The sequence below is a fragment of the Elephas maximus genome, chromosome 9 (assembly GCF_024166365.1).
Source record: "Elephas maximus indicus isolate mEleMax1 chromosome 9, mEleMax1 primary haplotype, whole genome shotgun sequence".
NCBI classification, from domain to species: Eukaryota; Metazoa; Chordata; class Mammalia; order Proboscidea; family Elephantidae; genus Elephas; species Elephas maximus.
In genome coordinates, this window is record NC_064827.1 from 83,213,827 (window position 1) to 83,235,859 (window position 22,033).

The 22,033-nt window shown below is 38.4% G+C and overlaps 1 protein-coding gene across 3 annotated transcripts in view; it reads right to left on the minus strand.

The window, feature by feature from the left end:
* Positions 1–1,674: 1,674 nt before the first annotated feature.
* Positions 1,675–22,033, minus strand: part of SETX (senataxin) — a 95,816-nt gene continuing 75,457 nt past the window's right edge. For 2 of the 3 annotated variants that reach the window (XM_049895164.1, XM_049895165.1), the window contains exons 19-26: positions 21,564–21,713; positions 20,733–20,840; positions 17,858–18,045; positions 16,990–17,082; positions 14,441–14,605; positions 10,973–11,071; positions 9,441–9,528; positions 1,675–5,125 (exon numbers count right to left, since the gene is read on the minus strand). In XM_049895164.1, coding sequence (XP_049751121.1) covers positions 4,382–5,125; positions 9,441–9,528; positions 10,973–11,071; positions 14,441–14,605; positions 16,990–17,082; positions 17,858–18,045; positions 20,733–20,840; positions 21,564–21,713 — 1,635 coding nt within the window. In that variant the 3' untranslated portion in view covers positions 1,675–4,381. The other variant, XM_049895166.1, reaches the window with a different exon arrangement.

Here is a 22,033-nt window from a genome sequence, read left to right on the forward strand (position 1 = left end):
AGGGAGCGCAGATGCCTAGCAGAATACAAACACTCAGTACATATATCATCAGTTAGTTATTCTTTAGGCTAAACTTGGAGGGTAAGCAGCAGTATTTCCTTAAAAAGCTACACCAGCATCTCTTTGCTGGAGGCCAGAGGACATCCCAGACTGGTTCCTTTATTGAGAACACTTTGGCCACACTGATTCACTCTGAATCTTCTGACTCGGGAAGGCTTTGACCTTCTTACCTTTTGATGGCTTCCAGTTACCTGAGTGGTTTCCAGTTTCCCTTCCCCTAGCCCTGCTGTCCTGTTCCTGGGAACCCCCTTCTGAACCAAAGCAGTGGAGCCAAGATGGCTCTTTGTGGAGGGCCTCACCATCCAGGACACCCAAGTAAGATGATGTCCTAAGGAAGGTAAACATGACCCCTACGGGCTCCCAGGGCTGCTCCTCTTTCCTTCTGCCCCCAGAGGAGCCAAACCCCAAAACTGGCAGCTCAACGGAATCATCAGGAGTGAGTTTGTTTATGCTTAAACCAAGGAACTCCAAAGTGCATCCCTGAGGTTGAAAACTACCAACGTAACAATTCTATTTGCAGCAACACTGTTTAAAAACAAAGTCAAGTGAGTATACAAATATAACAGGGCCTGAGCTTTAAATACCAGCACACACAAAGCAACAATCCTCTGAGGTTTCAACACCCATGTACGGACACTGTTTATGCCATTTGACTTGGCAAATGCTTTCTGTACAGTAGGACACAGTGACAGTAACTCAGATCTTTTAAGAGTTGCACAGGGACCCTGTGTGTTTAGAAGCTGCCTTTATGGTGAGGCACAACACTATAAATTCCATTTAAGCAGAGGCTAAATTTTAGTTTCCTCCCTGAATTATTTATTTCTCAAAAAATGAATGGTAAAATCCAGGAGGTGGTGGTGATGGTGTGGGTGCATCGGTCAGAAGAGATGTCTGGTGACTTTAAAAATCATTGCTACAGCTGCTGCAGTATCACTACTGTAAATGAATTTCACAAATTATATGGCCATCACGGAGCAATCATCTCTCCTCAGGTCACTTGGCAAATTTACTATTCCCCATAACTCCCAAATATCTCATTCTACCCTCCCTGATAATTTGTGTCTGCATACCAGATGAGCAAAGCACGCCAAGTTGGGCTGTTTGTGTACATGCTCTGGGTGTATTATGAGACACCAAGGCTGAGGTCAAGTGCCTTTTAACAGGCACGAATGTGGGCAAATCTGACTACATTTCCTGAAATTATTGCTTTTATAAAACGCATTCCACTTCTGTAGCCACCAGCAATTATCCATGACTTGGACATCTGTACCCTGCCCCTCCATCACTGCCTCCGGGAGCTCCTTTCACGGGTCACTTCATTTTTCCCTCCAATCTCATCTCCTCCCCAAGTCCAGCCTATGAGGAGTACGTATTTCTGGTGGGGACCAAACTTTAATTCATAACTGAATGCCAGAGTTGGCCAAGAGAACACGAAAAGGAGTTGGAAACCACAGGAAAGCTGAGCTGAGAATGGGGGCTGGAGAGTAAACTCCTCTTTACATGTGAATAAAACAAATTCCCCACCAACTAACTTTGGCATAAAACAAATCAAATGACTAGTTAAATGAATTACCTAGTAAGAACCTTGTACCTTAACTCAATAATATACAACTCCTAATTCATGTCAGTTTTGTTTCCACTTTTAATTCTGCCATTTTCTTTTAAAACTTAGGTTTTAACAAAGACAACAGGGCTATTGTTTGCCAAATCTCAGCTATGAATTCATAGCATAGAAAGAGTCAAAGCTACAGCAAAAAAAGGTCAATCTGTACAACCAATTTTAGAAAATAATTTAGTACATTTTTGTTATAAAATTCATTTACAGGAGATTATTCACATGTACTTATCAAATCTGCTCCTGATAATACACACAAACATGTAACTAAACTATGCACAATAAATCCAAGGCAAATTATACACAAAAACAAAACTATGTTTTTAGGTAGAATCTTCTCATGTTGAAATAGCTGATATTGAAAGAAGACAGGGCACCTTCTTTACTGCCATGGTAAGGATGAAGCCAACAGCCACGTTTCCCAGCCTGCGATAAGGTTAAGCACCGTCAACAACACTGCCCTGACAGCCACATCAACAAAGGCCACAGCACACATACCAGAAGCTTTTTGTAAATACTTTTACCAACTGAAACAATAAAGTTTCAAATTTTAATGTCAGGTACAACTGTATTCTGCTGGGAGAGGCTGTCATAGGACACAGGCTCATTCATTAGAAAGCATTATGCAGTTCCCATAAGAATTCTAGCATAACCACACGAGGCGAGTGATAAACACAACAGGTCAACAAAAAGTGTGACAACAGGCGTCAAGCGTAACGGAAAAAATGCTGTTCAGTGGGTGGCAGCAAAAAATGTATTTGGGGGAAAATTCTTAATTCGTGTGTTAATATAAGCAGAGCAGGAGATATTCCTGACCCCCAGTGGTTTTGTTATGCGTCCTTTAGAAGCTTAGAGAGTTTTCCGACTAAGCTGCCACCAGCGCAAATCTCTGCTAAATGGAGGGCTTTACAAAGGTACCCACTGAAAAGGTAGCAGGAGATAAACAAAGTTAACAGTGAGACTGCTTGTCAAAGGCACAAAGAGGAAGCTTGCAGAGCCCCAGACCCAGACATAGTGGGCACTCAAGTCTCCATCCTGCACTTGGTTACACTGGCACTGTCAAGGAAAAACTCCCTACACCCACAAAGAGGAAGCAAAGACTGACTATGAGGGGGCCAAAGAGCTCTAAGAAGCCACTTGCACGCAAAGTTACAGGAATGTTCACTAGACATTAGTCAGAAGTCTGGACACTAGTGGAAGAGACACACGGTAATGAAGAAGAACGAACATCTAAACTTTTGGCAACCAAAAGTTGTTTTCTTAAAGCTCTTTACAGCCTACTTCTGTAGAATTTTTTACTAACACAAAATCCTTTTTGCTTAAAAAGCAGATGACAAAGAAATTTCAAATAATGCACACGAATGTTCAGGAATTTGTTTTCTGACCCCAACTTAGCTAATGGGCTGCAGAGTTTTCACTATAAACCATTAGTTATTGTAACTGTCAACTGTTGCTAATATACATCCACATGTGTACACTCGTTCACAAGTTCATTTTGCGTGGATGTTTGGACAAGTGGACTTTGAAGCTTTGTCCCAAGCTTCTTAAATCGCCCTTCACCAGAGCCACTTTCCTTTCACAAAAGCACAATCGCCTCTAACACTAAAACTCCTACCAGATATCCTCTGAGGGCAGATTTTCATCAGTAAGATGGTTTCTGAAGATCACAGGAAATTTGTCAACTCTCTTTCTAGTTGTGAACCCCTTGTATTTACACTCTTTACTACCTTTTTTTTTTTTTTTTAAAAAAGGTGCTTCTTTCCTGCCTAAAATATTTGGCCAGCCCCAGTGGGTTTTAGTGGTTCCCGAGCAGCCTGGTAATCAGAATTCTTTGAGGTGTTTACCATACAGCTTCCCAGGCTCTACCTATAACTAATTAGAGATTCTCCTGCCAATCTGCAAGCCTTAACAAGCAACTAAGCTAGCATCTGGTAACCACTGACTGACACACCAGCTGACAACAGGCTGAGGCGTCTGATATTCTCCACAAGAATAAGGATTTCAGACAGAGACCTAGGTGCTCACTAAATAGGTAGATGTACTCCTCGCAGAAATGTAACATCCTGTGCCAATGTGCCTTGTTTACAAATGTACAACATCAGCAGAACTTCACCTAACACAACTGCACTTCAACCAGGTCTTCCTCAGGAGACAGACTCCAGTTGTTTTTTAAATAGAACAAAAGACACCTGACCCACTAGCACTAACAAAAGTTATTCCGAGTAACTCAAGCTGTTAAAGAAATCCGTCTTGCCATAACAATGGCTGAAAGGGCCTGCCCTTCTCTTGCTACTCTTTTTTTAAAATAAAGTTTGTTCTGTTGAAAAATGATTAACATTTTATGCAGGGGAAAGAAACGCGGTCTACCAGATTAAATTTTAAAAGGATTTTGTTATTTGCTATACAAATATACATTTCAACTTTCACAACATTCACTCCAGTTTGACCTCCTTTTCTACATTTTCAGCCAGTCTCTGACTTCAAGGAGATTATTACTGATACACAAATGTCCTCTGAAAGCTTTTGGAACCAACAAAAAGGACTGAAGTTGACCAAGAGCCTCAGGTGTTAGGATACATTTTCCATGTTTTTCAACAGCATACAAACTTCTTTAGAAAAAATAATCTTATCTGGATAGTCCTATTAGTTGGTCGTCGTAAGTTTACAGTAATGCTTGTGGCTGATAGTTCATGTCATCTGGCTTCGCTATAAAAGCTTTCTTTTCTTTGAACTACCGTCCTCCTTCTCCAGTCTCCTCTTGTCCCAGTCAGAGTTCCTCATTGCGTGATAGGTCATAGAGCTATACATTTCCTGTTCCCCTTCACTGAAAGCCCTGGTCTCTCTTCTGTGGCTGAGTCCTCCTTCCTGGTCACATTTCCTTTTACTTGTGGAAACATCCGTACTAGCAGCTGGAAGTCCACATTGCATGTGAGGTCTGTGGTTGCTCGGAGTGGCTACTTTAGCAGTGGACTGCTGCACAGTAGTACCAAGATCCTGGTAAGTTATAGGAAAGTCTGGCTCTCCTGTAGGAGCTGCTGCTCCAGAATGCTGGGGGCTCAAAGACTGTGGATTTCTTAGCAGTTTCTCTATGGCCTCAGAGCCCAGTCTTCTAAGTAGTCTTGGGTCCCGAAGTCGGTCCTGAACAGGAGGCCTTTCAGGGTCCTTTGAAGTAACAGTAACAGTAGCTTCCTTGGAGTCATCGGGACTGTGACAAAGAGGAGAAGAGTAAGATGTCTTGGCGAGTCCACTGTCTAGTTTGTTGCTGCGCAAGTCACCCTGGGGTTGGGACACCTCTGGGGCTACAGGAGGAGGGTGAGTCAGACTTCTCTGCAGTACAGGCTTCAGTTTCAGAATCTTCATTGCATCGTGCCTGTAGTTTTTGTCGCAGGTCTTAATAATGGCACCACGCTTCTGAGCATCCTGAATCAGGTGATTCCAATGTGGATTTTCCTTGAAACAAAGAAAAGGGACAATTACACCCCAAAGAAATACTCATATGCTTGGGAAGCACAGGATTCCAACTTTCACTTTTGAATAAGAAGTATAATTTCATAAATAGATTCTTAAGAATCCACTACTCATTAGACAAGACCAAAAGGGAAAAAAGTCCAAATTCAGAATGAAAAAGCCATATCACTAAAAAAGTGTACTGATCACAGCCTATAATACAGAAAGAACGTCCACAATTTTCATCACTGTTAATCATGCCAGGTAAGCTGTCCTGTAGATCTGTACCAGTTACCAGTAGCTCATGTAGCTAAATTTAAACTGAAGTTAAATAAAAAAATTTGGTTCCTCATTTGCACTAGCCACATTTCAAGCACTCAACAGTTACATGTGGCTAGTAGTTAGCTAACTGGACAGCACGGATGCAGAACATTTCTGTATTTGCAGACAGTTCCTTTGGACACTACCCATCTAGACTATTGCCTGCCTCTTGACAGGTCTAACATGAAACAGGAAGGCTTGGCTTCAGAAAGTCCAAATTTCTGAGTGCATGTGATTTAGTCTAGAAAGAGGCCCGTAACTGTCATCAGATTCTCAAAAGGCCTCCAAAAGCCCCAAAGGCTAAACATCTTAATCCACTGAGATACTGTTCCGAAGATACGGTGCCACCTTCTATCTCTTTGCTAGAGAAGCTTAAGTTATGAAAGCACATCTAAGAAAAAACACACAACTCCATGCATCTCTCTCTCTTCCTTTAGGGTTTCCTCAGCAATAGACTGCTGCTTTACAACCACCAGAGCTTGGGCCTCTTTAGAAAGTACAAAGAGTGAGCATGAGGGAAAAAAAAAAAAAAGACAAAGACTGAAGGAAAGAAAAAGGATAACTACCCTCGTGTGGGCTCCTGTACTATTCACAAAGGTGGGTTAGGGTAGCAGTAAGGCTGCATAGTATTTACTTGCTGTGTGACCTTGGACAAGTCACTTAAGCTCTCTGAGCCTGTTTCCTCATCTGTAAAATAGGAATAATATTTTATTTAATTGATTCTAAAATACACACAGTTTTCACATTTTACCACTTATAAATTTGGGATGCTTCTGAGCCAGGTGGCAGTTTCCATGTACCTATTCCAGGGAGAACTCATAACTAGGCAACTACAACTCCTTAACTTTCAGTCAGTAAACCATTTAAGAAAGACTTGAGTCCCAGCTCCTGTCTGAAAATCTTCTGTAGACATCTTCTGGTAAGACAAGAAAGCACCAGTAATCAAACTTATAGAATGAATATCAAGGGCTGGAAGAGAATCATGGAGATGACAGCAGTATACTCTCAAGAGTATACTGAATTAGCAACCCTTTTGACCGGACAGAGGACAATAGTATATGGAGAAACAAGGACATCGATAACTAGGAATTGGGAAATGATTTTAAGAAGTGCTGATTCTGAAGGTGAAATACTTTTAGGACTATCTCAACCAACTCATTTCGTTTGTATTTTCCTTTTTTTATAGGCAAAGAGTGATATAAAATTCTGTCTAAATAAGTCTAAAACTTACAAATAAAATAAAAATTTTAAGTGAAAGTGAAACGCTATATATTACTAGTACATAAATACTGATGCATATTATAATTAATGGCCCCTTGGATTTGGTAAACGATGGTAATAATACTGACTCCCCAAGGGTTTTGTAAACTTTAACAGAAGTCCTGTAAATAAAATGCAAGGCATGGCGGCTGGCATATTCCAGACAGGCCATGCGGCAGCCCTGGGCTCTGGGACCCGGGATCTCTTTCTCACTCAGGAGACCTCTAGAGAGTCTCAGCCTGTGGCTGAAACACATATGGGAAGCAGATGACCTTGCTGCTATTTTTGTCAAGACTACTACACCTAAACTTTGTGTTCAATCCTAAAATTACAAAAACGGTTTTGAGAAGGGGCTATTAGTCTTGGTTTCTCAGAGCACAAGTGCTTTAATCATGGATTATATTTCTATAGGGGAAACTGGGCTAAAGGAGAAAAAAAAAAAACAAAAAAACCCCAAGGACCAAAAACAAAAAACAGTAAGTTGGAAAGACCAGGTGATAAATTGGGAGTTTTGTCTTTTTGTACCACTGTCTTTTTAGAGCTAAAGGTCAGTGGTCTTCAAATTTGTGTGAGACCATGAGGTTCAAAAACTTTTAAGGGGAAATGTGAAAAAGTTGTATGGGATCCAGTTTCCAAATGCCCTGCTTCCTATTTGCTGCTCCCACCCCTGCCCTTGGGCTCTTTTGCCACTTGCAGCCTGTCCTTCACAACTACACCACCTCTCATCCACCCCAAACCTCACCACATGCTGCACTGCAGGGCAGGAAAAGACTTTTGGCACCAAAGAAGAGAAGACTAAAAACAGCCATGTCCACAAAGTCTCCTTTAATCAAGGCATCCTAAGAGATGTGTCTAATAACATTGTACTTTTCAGGTTTAAACATCATTTATCAAAATTTCTAATACACTTACGTTGTTTTGGTCAATCGTATAAAAAGAATAATTATAATAAGATATTCAATTGAAAAGAAATTGTTTTTAACACTCAGAGCCTTACGGCCACTGGAAAGACAATTTTTTAAAAAACGTTTTATTTTGAGATAATTACTGATTCACAGCAAGTTTCAAAAAAGGTACAGAATGGTCCCATGTACCCTCAATTTCCCCAATAGTTAAAAAACAATTTCTTAAACTTTCAATTTATATATAAAGTTTTGTGGCAGAGAAGCATACTAACAAGATTAATAGAAAGGCTTTTTATTATAAAATATACCCCATTTAATTTTATCTTAAAACAAGTATGAATGGAAACAAGGATGAAAGGAACAATACTGATATTTTTCTATTCCTTTGGATACACTTAATGATGTAATAGTTTTATTATAAAATGTTAACGTGTATTAGAAACAAAATTTTCAGCCACTAAAACATGGTAAAATTTTTACATATTAAACTTAAAAATAAGGAGTACATAAAAAAAGGAGTACATAGCTTTCAAAAATGCTTTTAAGGGAGTAAGCAAACAACACAAGTTGAAGTACACAGATCTAAGAGAAGAGTTAAATGAAAAAGAATGCGTATCCAAGTACCCTCTAGTGGCAGTAACCAAAATGGGGGGAAAAACTACTGAACAGAGAAATTAGAAAAACTGAAAAGTAACTGTCCGTGAGACAGCAAATACGTGCTATCTAAAGCTGTGATGGAGCCCTGGTGGCACAGTGGTTAAGAGCTCTGCTGCTAACCAAAAGGTCTGCAGTTCGCATCTACCAGCTGCTCCTGTGAAACCCTATGGGGCAGTTATACTCTGACCCATATAAAAAAAAAAATATATATGAATTGGAATCAACTCGATGGTAACAGATTTTTTGTTTTGTTTTATAGCTCAGAAATCATCAAATTAAGCTGTATAATTTGTCTACTAAAGATATAAACACGTAACCTGTTCTAGCAAAGAACCTATACCGGAATAGGCACTCTGATGGCATTAAAAACCAAAGTGAAATGTGTAAGTGCTAAAAAAGGAAACCAGGGCACTCTTGCAAACACCCTATCACTGGCATTAAGCAGGGCAGATAGTAGGTACATTTACTAAGTGTTTACTAAGTGCCGAGTACTGTTCTAGCACACGTATGGATTTATACACATTCCTAACAATTCTATGACGTAGATCTGATTAAAAAAGGGGGAAGGAACTATTCCCAAAGCCAACTGTTCAGATAAAGATTAGACTGGGCTATAAGACATAAAATGATACTGGTGAAGAGTGTGCCTGCTGGCTCAAGTAGATACATGAGACTAAGTGGGCAGCTCCTGTCCACAGGTGAGGTAAGAGGGCAGAGGGGGAGAGGAGCTGGTTGCATAGACAAGGGAAATACAGGGTAGAGAGGAGGATTGTGCTGTCACATTATAGGGAGAACAGCTAGGGTCACAGAACGATGTGTATGTAAGTTTTTGTATGAGAAACTGACTTGAATTATAAACTTCCACTTACAGCAAAATAAATAAATAAGTTAATTAATTAATTAATTTCTAAAAAGGGGGGAGGGGAGGTTATCTTGAGAGCCTAGTTTTGATACTTGGGCTTTGGGCTAAGAAAGGCTGAGTGGTTTATGTATATAAAGGCTCCCACGAAGAAGCCGCTGGAAAACATAACAACCACAGAGAATAGGTTTATCATTTTGTAACCTAGAAACCATTTCCAATTTTGATGAAAAATAAAAACAAAAACCCCAATGCACTAATAGTAGCTATGGTAAACTGGCCTTTGGAATTCTCTGGTTCCCAAGAATGTACCTACCATCAGAGTCCTCAAATGTCCCAAGATGAAGAGGCTGTACTTGGCTCGTGTAATGGTGACATTCAATCTCTGCAAACTTGCCAGGAATCTGAGCAATAAAAAAAGAAGGACTTCTTTTTACAGAATTGACTTAGGTGAGACATACATAGGCAGTATTTTAGACAGCTTTTCTAGTGCTCCTTTTACTTATCAAAGTCATAGTACTTTCTCACTCTACTTCCTAGAACAGGGTTACCTGGCACAGAAGCTAATTTCCATTAAAAACTTGTAAACAGACAAAAGCCTCAATGCTTTCAAAATCAACCTTCAAAGTGATGTATCTGTCAATTTCCTATTTTTGACTTGGATGAGTACTGTAACTTTTTAGCAGCATGATTTTTAAGTATTAAAAACTAGATCAATGACATGCTCTTAAATTTAAATACATTTAAGATTATTAGAACCCCTGGATGGTGCAGTTAATGTGCTTGGCTACCAACCAAAATGTTGGAGGTTCAAGGCCACCCAGAAGCACCTCGGAAGAAAAGGCCTGGTGATCTATTTCCAAAAAGTGAGTCATTGGAAACCCTACAGAGCACAGTTCTACTCTGACACACATGGGGTCACCATGAATTGGGATCAACTTGACAGCAACTGGGTTACTATGCCAGGCATGGTACCATTTTCCATGTACATTTCTTACAAGAACAGCCCTGGGTGGGGACGGGGAAAGGATGGGGATGGGTGTGGCGGAGGAGTGTCATCATCCTCCATTTTTAAACACAAGAGTCAGAATCAACTTAATGGCAACTGGTAGTGCAGAAATACACAAACATCAGGCAAATGCAAATATATCAATGGACCCAGAAAGAGCTGAGTCATAGAAATGGCATATGATAAAGGTAAAATGTCAAATTAGTTGGGAAAGCATGTACTATTAAAAAAAAATGGTCCTGATATAATTGGTCCCCATTTATAGATGCAGGCTATCTCTAGAAGGGGGCAGTGATAACATAATTTGCTGTTTTTATTAAAGAACAATTAAACAAATTCATAACTTGTAAATTCCATCTGCTTCTCACGAGAAGGAAAAAGGATAATCACATAAGAGTCTTGGGTCCTGAGGCTCAGGGGATTTTTGTCAGCTGTAACAGTGTCCTTCACATCTCCAATGAGTAAACTGACAGCAGATAAGGGAAGCAAACTCAGCCAAAGCAGGAACACAGAGAGAGAAGAGCAAAAACCACTGCATGACACATGCCATGTGAGAACAACATGTTCCTGCAAAATACACCTGATCGATCCAATGATTTATTCCACTTTTATTAAATAAACTAAGAGTCACACTGTGAAATGAGTTAACATGTAAGGTAGCAAAAGAGAAACAGACCGATTAGTGGATCTATTTCACATGCACACAGAAAAACCTACATGTTATAAATTTTTATAAAAGAAAACTAATAAAACAAATAATGGTGTCTCTAACAGTGACAGATAATGGATCCAACCCTCGATTACGAACAAATACAAAAGCAACAACGACCGTTACTCACCCAATCGAGCCTTGTGAGGCATTTGCTCTGACACATGTAACAATAACACAATCCTTCTGACGACCCTGGAATGCATCCACCGTATCTACTTCTGCTGGTCTATTTACAAAAACAAAAACACGTTTACTGGAAAAAGTTTAATTATTAAATACACATATTAATACAGCAGTATTTTAAAGAAACTGTTTTTTCATGGTATCCGTTTTTGGGTTTTTTTTATTGAGATATAATTCACGTAACATAAAATTCACCATTTTAAAATGTACAAATCAGTGGTTTTTAGTATATTCACAGAACTGTGCAACCACCACTATCTAATTACAGAATATTTCTATCACCACAAAAAGAAACCCCACATCTATTAGCAGTCAGTCCCTATTCCTCACCCTGAATCCCCATCCATTCCCTGGCACTCACTACTGTCTCTGTGGATTTGCCTGTTCTGCACACTTCACATAAATAAAATCATAAATACATAGCCTTTTGTGTCTCACTTCTTTCACTTAGCATATTGTTTTTAAGGTTCATCCAAGTTGCAGCATGCAACAGTACATTATTGCTTTTTATGCCTGAACATTCCAATATATCCATACAGATGGAAACCCTGGTGGTGTAGTGGTTAAGTGCTACGGCTGCTAACCAAAAGGGTCAGCAGTTTGAATCCGCCAGGCGCTCCTTGGAAACTGTATGGGGCAGTTCTACTCTGTCCTACAGGGTTGCTATGAGTTCGAAATGGACTCATCGGCACTGGGTTTGGTTTGTTTGGTTTTTATCCATATACCACATTTTATTTAGCCATTCATCAGCTGATAGACATTTGAGGTGTTTCTACTTTCTGGTATTATGAATAACGCTGCTATAAACATTCATGTACTAGTTTTTGCAAGAGCATGTTTTCAATTCTTTCAGAATTGCTTGATCACATGGGTCATTCTGTTAAAGTTTTTGCAGAACTGCCAAAACTTTTCTACAGCGACACTATTTTACATTCCCGCCTATTTCTCCACATCTTTTTTTTTTTTTTTAAAATTAATGCCATCCTGGCGGATGTGAAGTATCTCACTGTGGTTTTGATTTGCATTTCCTCAATGACTAATGATGCTGAGCATCTTTTCATGCGGTTATTGGCCATTTCTGTATCTTTTCTGGAAAAATGTCTATTCAAGTCCTTTGCCCAATTTTTAATTAGGTTTTGTTGTTGTTGAGTTGTAGGAGTTTTTTATGTATTCTGGATACTAGACCTTTATCAGATATAAGATTTGTAAATATTGTCTCCCATTCTGTGGGTTATCTTTTTATTTTCTTGATAGTGGCTTTTGGTGCACAAAAGTTTCTAATTTTGATCAAGTCCAATTTATCCATTTTTTCTTCTGCTGCTTGTGCTTTAAGAAACCACTGCATAACCATAGGTCATGAGATTTACACCTATGGTTCCTTCCATGAATTTTATTAGGTCTTAGATCCATTCTGGGTTAATTTTTGTATATCATGTGAGATAGGAGTCCAAATTCATTTCCATGTGGATATCCAGTTGTCCCAGCACCATTTGTTGAAAAAGACTATTCTTTCCCTAGTAAATGCTTTTGGCACCCTTGTTGAAAATCAGCTGGCCATAGGTGTATGGGTTTATTCCTGAACTCTCAATTCTGTTCTGTTGGTAATACGTCTATCCTTATGGCAGTACAAAACTATTTTGTAGTTAAGTTTTGAAATCGGGAAGCATGATTCCTTCAAGTTTGTTCTTTTTAAAGACTGCTTTAGCTATTCAGGGTCCCTCTGTGAATTTCCATGTGAATTTTAGGATCGGCCTGTTCATTTCTGTAAAAAAAAAAAAAAACCAGTTGGAATTTTAAAAGAGAGTGCATTGAATCTGCAGATCAATTTGGGAACATTGTCATCTTAACATTACGAAGCCTTTCAATCATGAATATAGGATTTCTTTCCATTTATTTAGGTCTTCTTTAATTTCTTTTAACAATGTTTTATAGTGTTCAGTATACAAGTCTTAAAGTCTTACACTACTTTGGTTAAAATTATTCCTAAGTATTTTATTCTTTTTGATGCTATTGTAAATGGAATCCTTTTAATTTCATTTGCATATGGTTCACTGTTAGTGACCAGAAATACAACTGATTTTTATACATTAATCTGTGTCCTGTAACTTTATTAACTCTAGTAGTTTTTTTTTTTTTTGGTGGACTCCTTTAGGGATTTCTATAGACAAGATCATGTCAACTGTAAACAGAGATATTTTACCTTTTTCTTTACAATCTGGGTGCCTTTTATTTCTTTTTCTTGCCCAATTGCCTTGGCTAGAACCTCCAGCACAATGCTGAAAAGACGTAGTGGCTATCCTTCCTGCTCTTATCACACAAACTTATCATTAATAAGTCTGATATCGGCTTTGAGTTTTTCATGTTATTGTTAGCGGCCATCAAGTTGATTCAGACTCATGACGACCCCCCTTTATTAGGCTGAGGATGTGCCCTTCTATTTCTAGTTTGTTGGATGGTTTTATTATGAAAGGGTGTCAGATTCTATCAAATGCTTTTTCTATATCATAAATTGAGAGGATCATGTGACCCCCCCCCCCCGCCCCTTTATTCTTTATCAGTACAGTACATTACACTGCTGAGCCAACCCTGCATTCCTGGGATAAATCCCACTTGGTCATGGTATATACAGCCCTTTTTATATGCTGCTGGATTCAGTCTACCAGTATTTTGTTGAGGACTTTTCCACCAATATTCATAAAGAATATTGATCTGTAGTTTTCTTGTGGTATCGTTTGTCTGGCTTTGGTTTATCAGGGTAATACTGGGGCCTCAGAATGAGTTAGAAAGTGTTTTTTCCTCTTCTATTTTTTTGATGAGTTTGAGAAGGACTGGTGTTAACTCTTCTTTAAACTTTGGCAGAATTCACCAATGAAGCCAGCTGGTCCAGGGTTTTTCTTTGTTGGAAGTTTTTTGATTCCTAATGCAATCTCTTGTTATAAATCTATTCACATTTTCTACTTCATCAACAATTTTGGTACTTTGTGTGTTTTTAGGTTAAGAGATTTCCAATATTTTATTCTTAATTTTACTGTTGAGGTAAAGAGACAAAACACAATATTCACTCTATGCATAAAGGCAATACAAGAATTAGAATTCAGATTAACAAGTCACAGAGCTAAAGGAAAAGGCCTGGAGAGTTTCTTAGTCAATTCCACTGTTACGTGTAATGTCGACGTTCCAATCGCCAGAAGGTACCATTTCTACCGGAGCCACAAGTGCAACCATCTCCTACACAGCACAAGTCTAAAGGAAGCCAGTTTCCCAGTCTCCTTGTGCTTTACCACATGGTCTACCTTATATGGTCTAATGTCACTGCCTGGAGTTAGGTTTCCTCTTCTTTCTTTCTTTCCACACCCTTTCTCTTCTTGTTAATGCAACAGAAACACTGGAAATAAGCGTAAAAATGCCTCACCCTTTTCTATCAAACTCTTTGTCCAAATCCTTCTGAATCATCATCTTCTGAGCCTTGTAATGGGTTATTATGCCAATGTTTCGGAAAGTAACATCCCTTCTTTTGTCTTTAATAAGTTTAATTATTTCCATCACCAACTTTATTTCTTGAACATTAACATATGAGCTAAATAAGATGAAAAACAAACAAACATATCAAAATTAATAGCAGTCCAATTGCTAACTTAAGTTCCACTTTGTTTGTCTTCCATCACAGTAAAGGGCAGGCAGGTAGGTTTCATCATTTATTCAGCCAGCAGTGACTCAAAGAGGCTGTTACAATGACCTTTAATATCATACATATGAATAAACATAAAAGTAACTGCCCAGTGAAACATGAAACTGTAGAGACAACAGAGTTTGGAGTCAACCGAGGTTTAGGCATCAATTTCTTCATCTGTTAAAAGCAGGGATAATACTAGTATTAATAACAGTATTTACAATAATGAACATGATAATAATAAACAGCTAACATTAATTACCACCACTTATCTGTCAGTTTGCTGTACTGTGGTGGCTTCCATGTTGCTACGATGCTGGAAGCTATGCCACCATTATCTCAAATATCAACAGAATCACCCACAGTAGACAAGCTTCAGGGGCACTTCCAGACTAAGACGGTCTAGGAAGAAAGGCCTGACAATCTATTTCTGAAAATTAGCCAATGAAAACCTTATGGATCACATAAAAAAACTGTCTGACTGTGGGAAGATGAGCCGTCAAGGTTGGAAGGCTGCATAATAGCTGCAACAACAGACTCAAACATACCAATGATCATGAAGATCGTACAGGACCATGCAACGTTTTGTTCTGTTATATACAAGGCCACCAGGAGTTGGAGTCAACTCGATGGCAACTAACAATGACACCAACGTTAATTAGAGGTTTACTATATTTTAAACCCCTAGAAAAGTTCTTTAGATGTATTATCTTCTTTAATTCCCTACCACTACCTAAAACAAGGCACGGGCCACCACCACTGGCCATGTAGACCATGCACTGTATGACTGAGATGCCATCCAAACATATTGAATGGGAATGGTGGGCCTCTACAGTTGAACAACTTGGGGCCCTGCACCAGGCTCATGTCCTTACTGTCCTCCTTGTTGGCCATATATCCTGCACTCCCAACCTCAAGAGGGCTCCTGCTACTCCTGGGATGCCATCTTCCAAATGATGATGCTCCTGCAATACATACTAGATCTAATGAACAACAGGGTATGCACTGTACCTGCACCTTTATTACTGAGGCACCCTTATTTGTCTCACTTTAAGAACTTTAAACCCAAAAAAACCATAACAGTCCTGTCGAGTCAATTCTGACTCCTAGCAACCCTATAGGACAGAGCAGCACTGTCCCGTAGAGTTTCCAAGGAGTGCCTGGTGGATCTGAACAGCCAATCCTTTGGTGAGCAGCCGTAGCACTTAACCACTACACCACCAGGGTTCCCCTAAGAGCCTTAAATACCCACTATTCTAACGTCGAGATTTACTATACTGACAACCCAAACTGCTACCTAACTCTTAACATATGAGCTAAATCTTTACTTTCCTTGGTCACCTCTCAGGTTAAGTCTCTCTGGCCAATATTTCTCTTGTGGCCTTCCATTTCCATAATGCTCTGGGGCTCAACTCTCAATTCTCTGCTCCATCTCCACCAGCCCCACTATACAACCTTTTCATTGTACCTCTGATATTATAATCCCATGTCAACTCTTCTGTATTTTTAACTTCTTCACTGAATGCTCCCACCCTTCACCTCTGTATCTTAACCAGTACCTGATTCTCACCTGAGAACACCATCTGCCCTGCAGCCCTCTCATGATACAAAGGTAGAATTTGTACTTCCTCATACTTCACAGTACAGGGGTGGGGTTTGTATCTGTGCTAATAAATGCTGCCTTCAGACTATTAATCCTGTGCTCTCTCGCAAGAACCCCTGACCCCTCTTAAGTTTTTACACTCTAGCAACACTACCATTCCTTTTTGCTGTCATTCCCAGACTGCCTGGACACTTTCCCTCATTCACAGCCCAATATCCTGAAAGCATTGTCTACCCTCCATCTCTTCTTCCTTACTCCTATTCACATTTTAATCCAATTAAATTTATACACTTATCTTTCACAACACTTAACCCAACTGGATCACTAAATTATCCAGGTGCTCACCTGCTGAATGCTGTCTGTCTTCCCTATTAGACTGCAATATCCTTCCAATGGGGCTGTGTCTGTTTTACCTCATTGCTGTGATCTCAAGTGTTTACCACATGTTAGGTAATATTCTCCTCATTATACACATTTATTAAAAAAATTAAAAGGCTCAAATATATAAAGAAAGTCATCAGTAATATATGAAAAAAAAGAGTTATCACAATCCAGCTAAATGAAAATGACTGTGCCCTGGCAGTAGGCAGATAAATGTGTATAGAAAATGTTTTTAATACACATCTGAACAAAACAATGTAACAATTCTGTGATCATCTTTGGGAATTGAAGGAAGAGGAGAACATACTCATTATCCCGTCTTTCTGAACCATCTCCGACATCAAACACAAGGTAAGGTTGAAATGGCCAGTCTGATGAACATCGATTGGTTTCAGTCACTCTATAAAAAAGCAGCCACCATGCAGAACATAAGTTTAGTTACATTTTACTTTAATTATCATTTTGTAGGGGAGAGATTAGAGAAAGGAAGGGCACAAGGAGAAACTTTTTTTTTAGGTGTGTATTAGTGAAAGGTAAAAAACTGACTTCATTTTAGTGCTAGGAATAGTATCTATCTACTAATTAAAATATAACTAATGATTGTAAGTAAGTGATATAAGCCATTGTCATGGAGTCGATTCTGACTCATAGCAACCCTATAGGACAGAATAGAACTGCGCCATTGGGTTTCCTAGGCTGTCATCTTTATGGAAGTGGACTGCCACATCTTTCTCCTGTGGAGCAGCTGATGGGTTCAACCCCCACTTTTAGATTAGCAACCAAGCACTTAACCACTGTGTCACCAGGACTCCTTTGTAAGTGATATAGTGAGAAAAGCAAGCCATAGAACATTAGAAAGTATGGCTCAACTTTTTTCAAAAATTTTAAAAAAGTAAAAGAAGATATGCATTTAAAAAAGAACCGGAAAGAGATATACTAAAATGTTACCGATGATTTTCCCTGGTAGAATAAATGTTGATTTTTTTTTTTTTCTTTTTTGTTTATCTTCATTTGCCACAATAATATGTATGGCTTTTATAATTAGAGAAAATAATTTTTAAAAAGCTGGTGATTTATGCTTTTCATGACAAGACCTAGGAATATGGTAAAATGGCTATTTCTAAGCAGCTAAACCTACAAATAAAATAAACTAACAAGCAGTAAATGGAACTGACCTGTTTGTTTTCAAGTTTCTGTTATAAACATAATTAGAAGGGAAGAGGCATATGTCTGGGTGCATCCTGTACTGGATAGTGAGCTGTAAAACGGGCAGTCTGCTGATCACATTGTGCTCTACATTCTCCTCTAGCAGCTTACAGAAGCGAGCCATCATCGACTGGTCGTAGCCATACTCCTGTGCCTTCTGAGAGGGGAAAACAAAGCAACAGCTTCCAAGAATTCATTTATACTTTCCCACCATAAAAATTACTGAGCTCTCATATGTACATGGCTAGGTTCAGGGGACATAAAATTACTAACAAAGATTCAGAGAATGGAGATGTTTCTGATACCAATCCTCCAAAACTCAAATATATCTTGAATATAAAGTGAGGTGTCTTCTCCTTATTCAGAACATCCACATATGCCTATGAAAGGGATGTTATCTTGAATGACCACAACTGATGTTATTCTTGAAGCTAACAGGAGGTCACTGGAAAGAATAATAAAGGAAGCAAAGAAATATTTAACACAGATTTTAACAATTATTTCCAGAGTACGTCCTCACAGCAGAAATGTTGAATGTCATTACGAACAAGCCTTTTAAAGAACAATTTATTCATCATCCATCTAATACATACTGAGCACCTAAAATATGGGTGCTGAGACTGCTAAGGTGAATAAGATCAAGTCTCACAGTCTCTAGTGGTGGAGAAAGACAACCTACCTACTAAACTGATTTCAAAACCCAATTATGGGTTATAACCTGCAATTTGAAAAACATTAAACTATAAAAGACAAAGAAAACGGTCTTAATGTTTTCATAGCTGTATCTTGGGCTGTAATTTTCAGCAACAGTATCATACAAAGATTCAAAAAAGTACTGTATCTTAAAATAATCTAGAACTAAAACTGTGCTCCAGAAACTGCACTAAGATGACTGAATGATGTTGAAGATAATGGCATCAAAGACATATGTGCATAGTTTGAATAAACCCATTTCACAAACTGAGCAGAAACAAAGGCATTATTTCTTAATATATTATTTATGATTTTTAGTAAGTATGTAAAACTAGATAAGATAAATATCAGTAGCCATTTGACAATTTCGTTGACATCCCCAAAAGTTTATCTACTCAAGTTAGCCAAAACCTATTTTTGAATGTTCTCACTGGGGAAAAAGAAAAGTGACTTATACAAGGCAACACATCTACTCCTAGAAAAAACTCAAGCTCATCCTACAAAATGAGGTACTTTCTAAATTCTGACACAGAAGGATGTTCCTGATCTATTTACTGACTGAAAAAAGCAAGTTCTACACAGAATGATTCTCCCATCTTTCAACAAAACAAAACCTTACACACAGACATGGACACATACGTATACACAAACCTCATCACCAGCTGACATACCATATTTTAATAACTTATTTATTTACTGTCACCCACTAAAATGTAAGCTCCATGAGGGCAGGAATTCTTACCTGTTTTCTTTACTGTCATAACCTCAGCACCTAGAATAGTGCCTGAATTAGGCTGGCACTACAATGAACTAAGACTGAAAAATCAACACCCAAATGCCCAGAAAAATCAATTCTCTTTAAAATACTCATTAAGCTGTTCACAGTAATTATCCCTAGAAATAGATGGCTGGAAACATATATTAAGAAAATTAACTTTATAATTATTTTCTCAATAAGCCTGTATTATTTTTGCAGTATTAATTTAAAAACAGGAATGGGTTTTTCCCATTTTTGCTGCTTTTATCAATCACCAAAGTAGCAAATAAAGTTGAGGCCCATCAGCAATCCCTCTTCTCTAAAGGCTGAGGGGCTCTTCCAAGAAGTTAAATCACTGAATTTTTGAAATACTGTATTATTTAAAGAAATGCATTATAGAGTTCATTCTTCACCATTCTCCATGAACAAAGTTACCCACAGCAATGCTTTTTTACAGACACAGGTGTTCCCTCAGCAAGTGGTGTGCTTCTGGGCTACACATGACCTACACATGTGTTCAGATGTCACACAAAAGAACTACATTATCATTCTGAATAATTCCAAAGTCAATAAACAATAAAGACAACAACACAAAAATGCTTCTAAAATGATAGCGCCTCTGGGACCATTTATGCACCTACTTCTCCGTATTTGTACAGATAATCTATCAGTAAAAAAATACAAATTTCATTAAATTTCAAACCATGATTTAGGTTTCTTCAAATGACCCAAAACATATACTGAATCTTGAGGCTGATGTACACATCTACAAGCCATTTTTAGTGGGATTAAAAAAAAATAACAAAGTCAAGTGGATCACAAAGTAGCTAAGTGCTTATCTTTCTGGAGTTTGTAATTAATCCCTGTTCTTTTCCTGTCACCTTCCCTTTCAGAATGTATGTGGAACACAGACATTTTCTTGTACTACAGGATACCAACACTGGAAATGTACTCCAAAAAGAATTTCTCTTTACAATGTTTTCCGTAAATTTTTGCATAATCAAATATAAACCAGGAGGTTGGGGTTCTTTTCTTTGCTTTTAAAGTTTTTCATTTATTATTGTTTTGGTGCTTGTATTATTAAAATACATTAGATACGGTCCCTTAAAATATCCGGACACCACCTTTATCAAAGGAAAATCCAAAGGCACGTAGCCCCTTGTCTCTGACTCTTAACACCGTTCCTGCCATACATATTCACATAAGCACAGTGATGAATAAAGGTACATTTTCAGAGATTTTTTTTTTTACTAATAAAGACTCAGTGATTCTCTTCTCTCACTCCCTATTTTTCCCTCCAAATAAAAGTTGATAATTCTAGAAAGACTACTCCTAACCTGGAAAATGAAAAGCCCCTTCCACTTTAATGCAATATGAGTATAAAAGAAACTTACCATAGAAATGACTGTGGGAGGGAGCTGTTTAGGATCTCCTACTAGGATGAGCTTGTTGCAACGATGGATGAGTGGAGTAAGCGTCTCAACTTCACAAGACTGTCCAGCCTTGGTAATATAGAAAGGAGAAATTATTCTTAATTATCTTTGCTTTCAGTTTATCCACATATGGTTATTCTAATTCATAAAAGTTCTAACTATTCAGAAGAGTACAACACTCATGTTTCTGCACCAAATATCAAAGTAAGAATTTTGGCCGATTAGAAAACAAACAAAAACACCTCTACACAGTACAATTTAAAAAAAAAAAAAAAGGTGTATTTTGAAGTCAGTAACTACTTGAGCACCAGTCACAAATGAGAAGGGCTTATATACCTTGGATTTGTGTTCTTTGTTCGGCTGGGCAAGAGTGTGATGGAACTTTTTCCCCTCTAGAAAACAGAACTTTCTCTCTGACGTTCAGAAATCACATTAGGTGTAACTGTATAAACCCTACCCCCCACCGCATCAAATCATTCTTCCTTGTTAATCAGTTGTTGTTGTTGTGTGCCGTCGAGTCGAATCTGACTCACAGAGACCCTACAGGACAGAGTAGAACTGACCGATAGGGTTTCCAAGGAGCGGCTAGTGGATCTGAACTGCCAACCTTTTGGTTAACAGCCTGAGCTCTTAACCACTTTGCCACCAGGGCGCCTCAATAGGCTTCTTCAATCATAAGACTCAAGTTTCTCTTCAATGAAATTTCCTTCAATTATTTCATCATATGACATATGTCATATGACATACTTCTCACAGTATTAGTCAAAGTTGTATGGCTGACTGCTCACTGACCTCATCAACAATGACACAACTGAAGGGGACACCCCCTTGCCCACGAAAAGCAGACTCAAGCAGTAAACCACCACTTGTGCTCAATGTGCAGCAGATGATATGGGACTCTAATATGATGATACTCTGTGTTTTTTGTGGGCGTCCTTGAACCTAAAAGAATAAATAAAGGTTAATCTTCAGTTATACACATACTCTTACTATGATACGCCTATTTTTACTATAAAACATCCAGCATTTATTACGTGACAAAATAATATTCAGTAACAGAAGAAAACCTCACAGGTAAAAAACAGCAGAAACATTCAAGATAATAAAAAATCACCATGAAGAACACCGGGCTTTGAAGTCTAAGCTCAGAACATGATTTAAGCACATTAAAAAGAATCTATTCAGGGTTTGATTTGGTCAACACAGACTATAATTCTTCTTGAAACCAGATGTATTTAGATAGGTATCGGAATAAGTAGAGA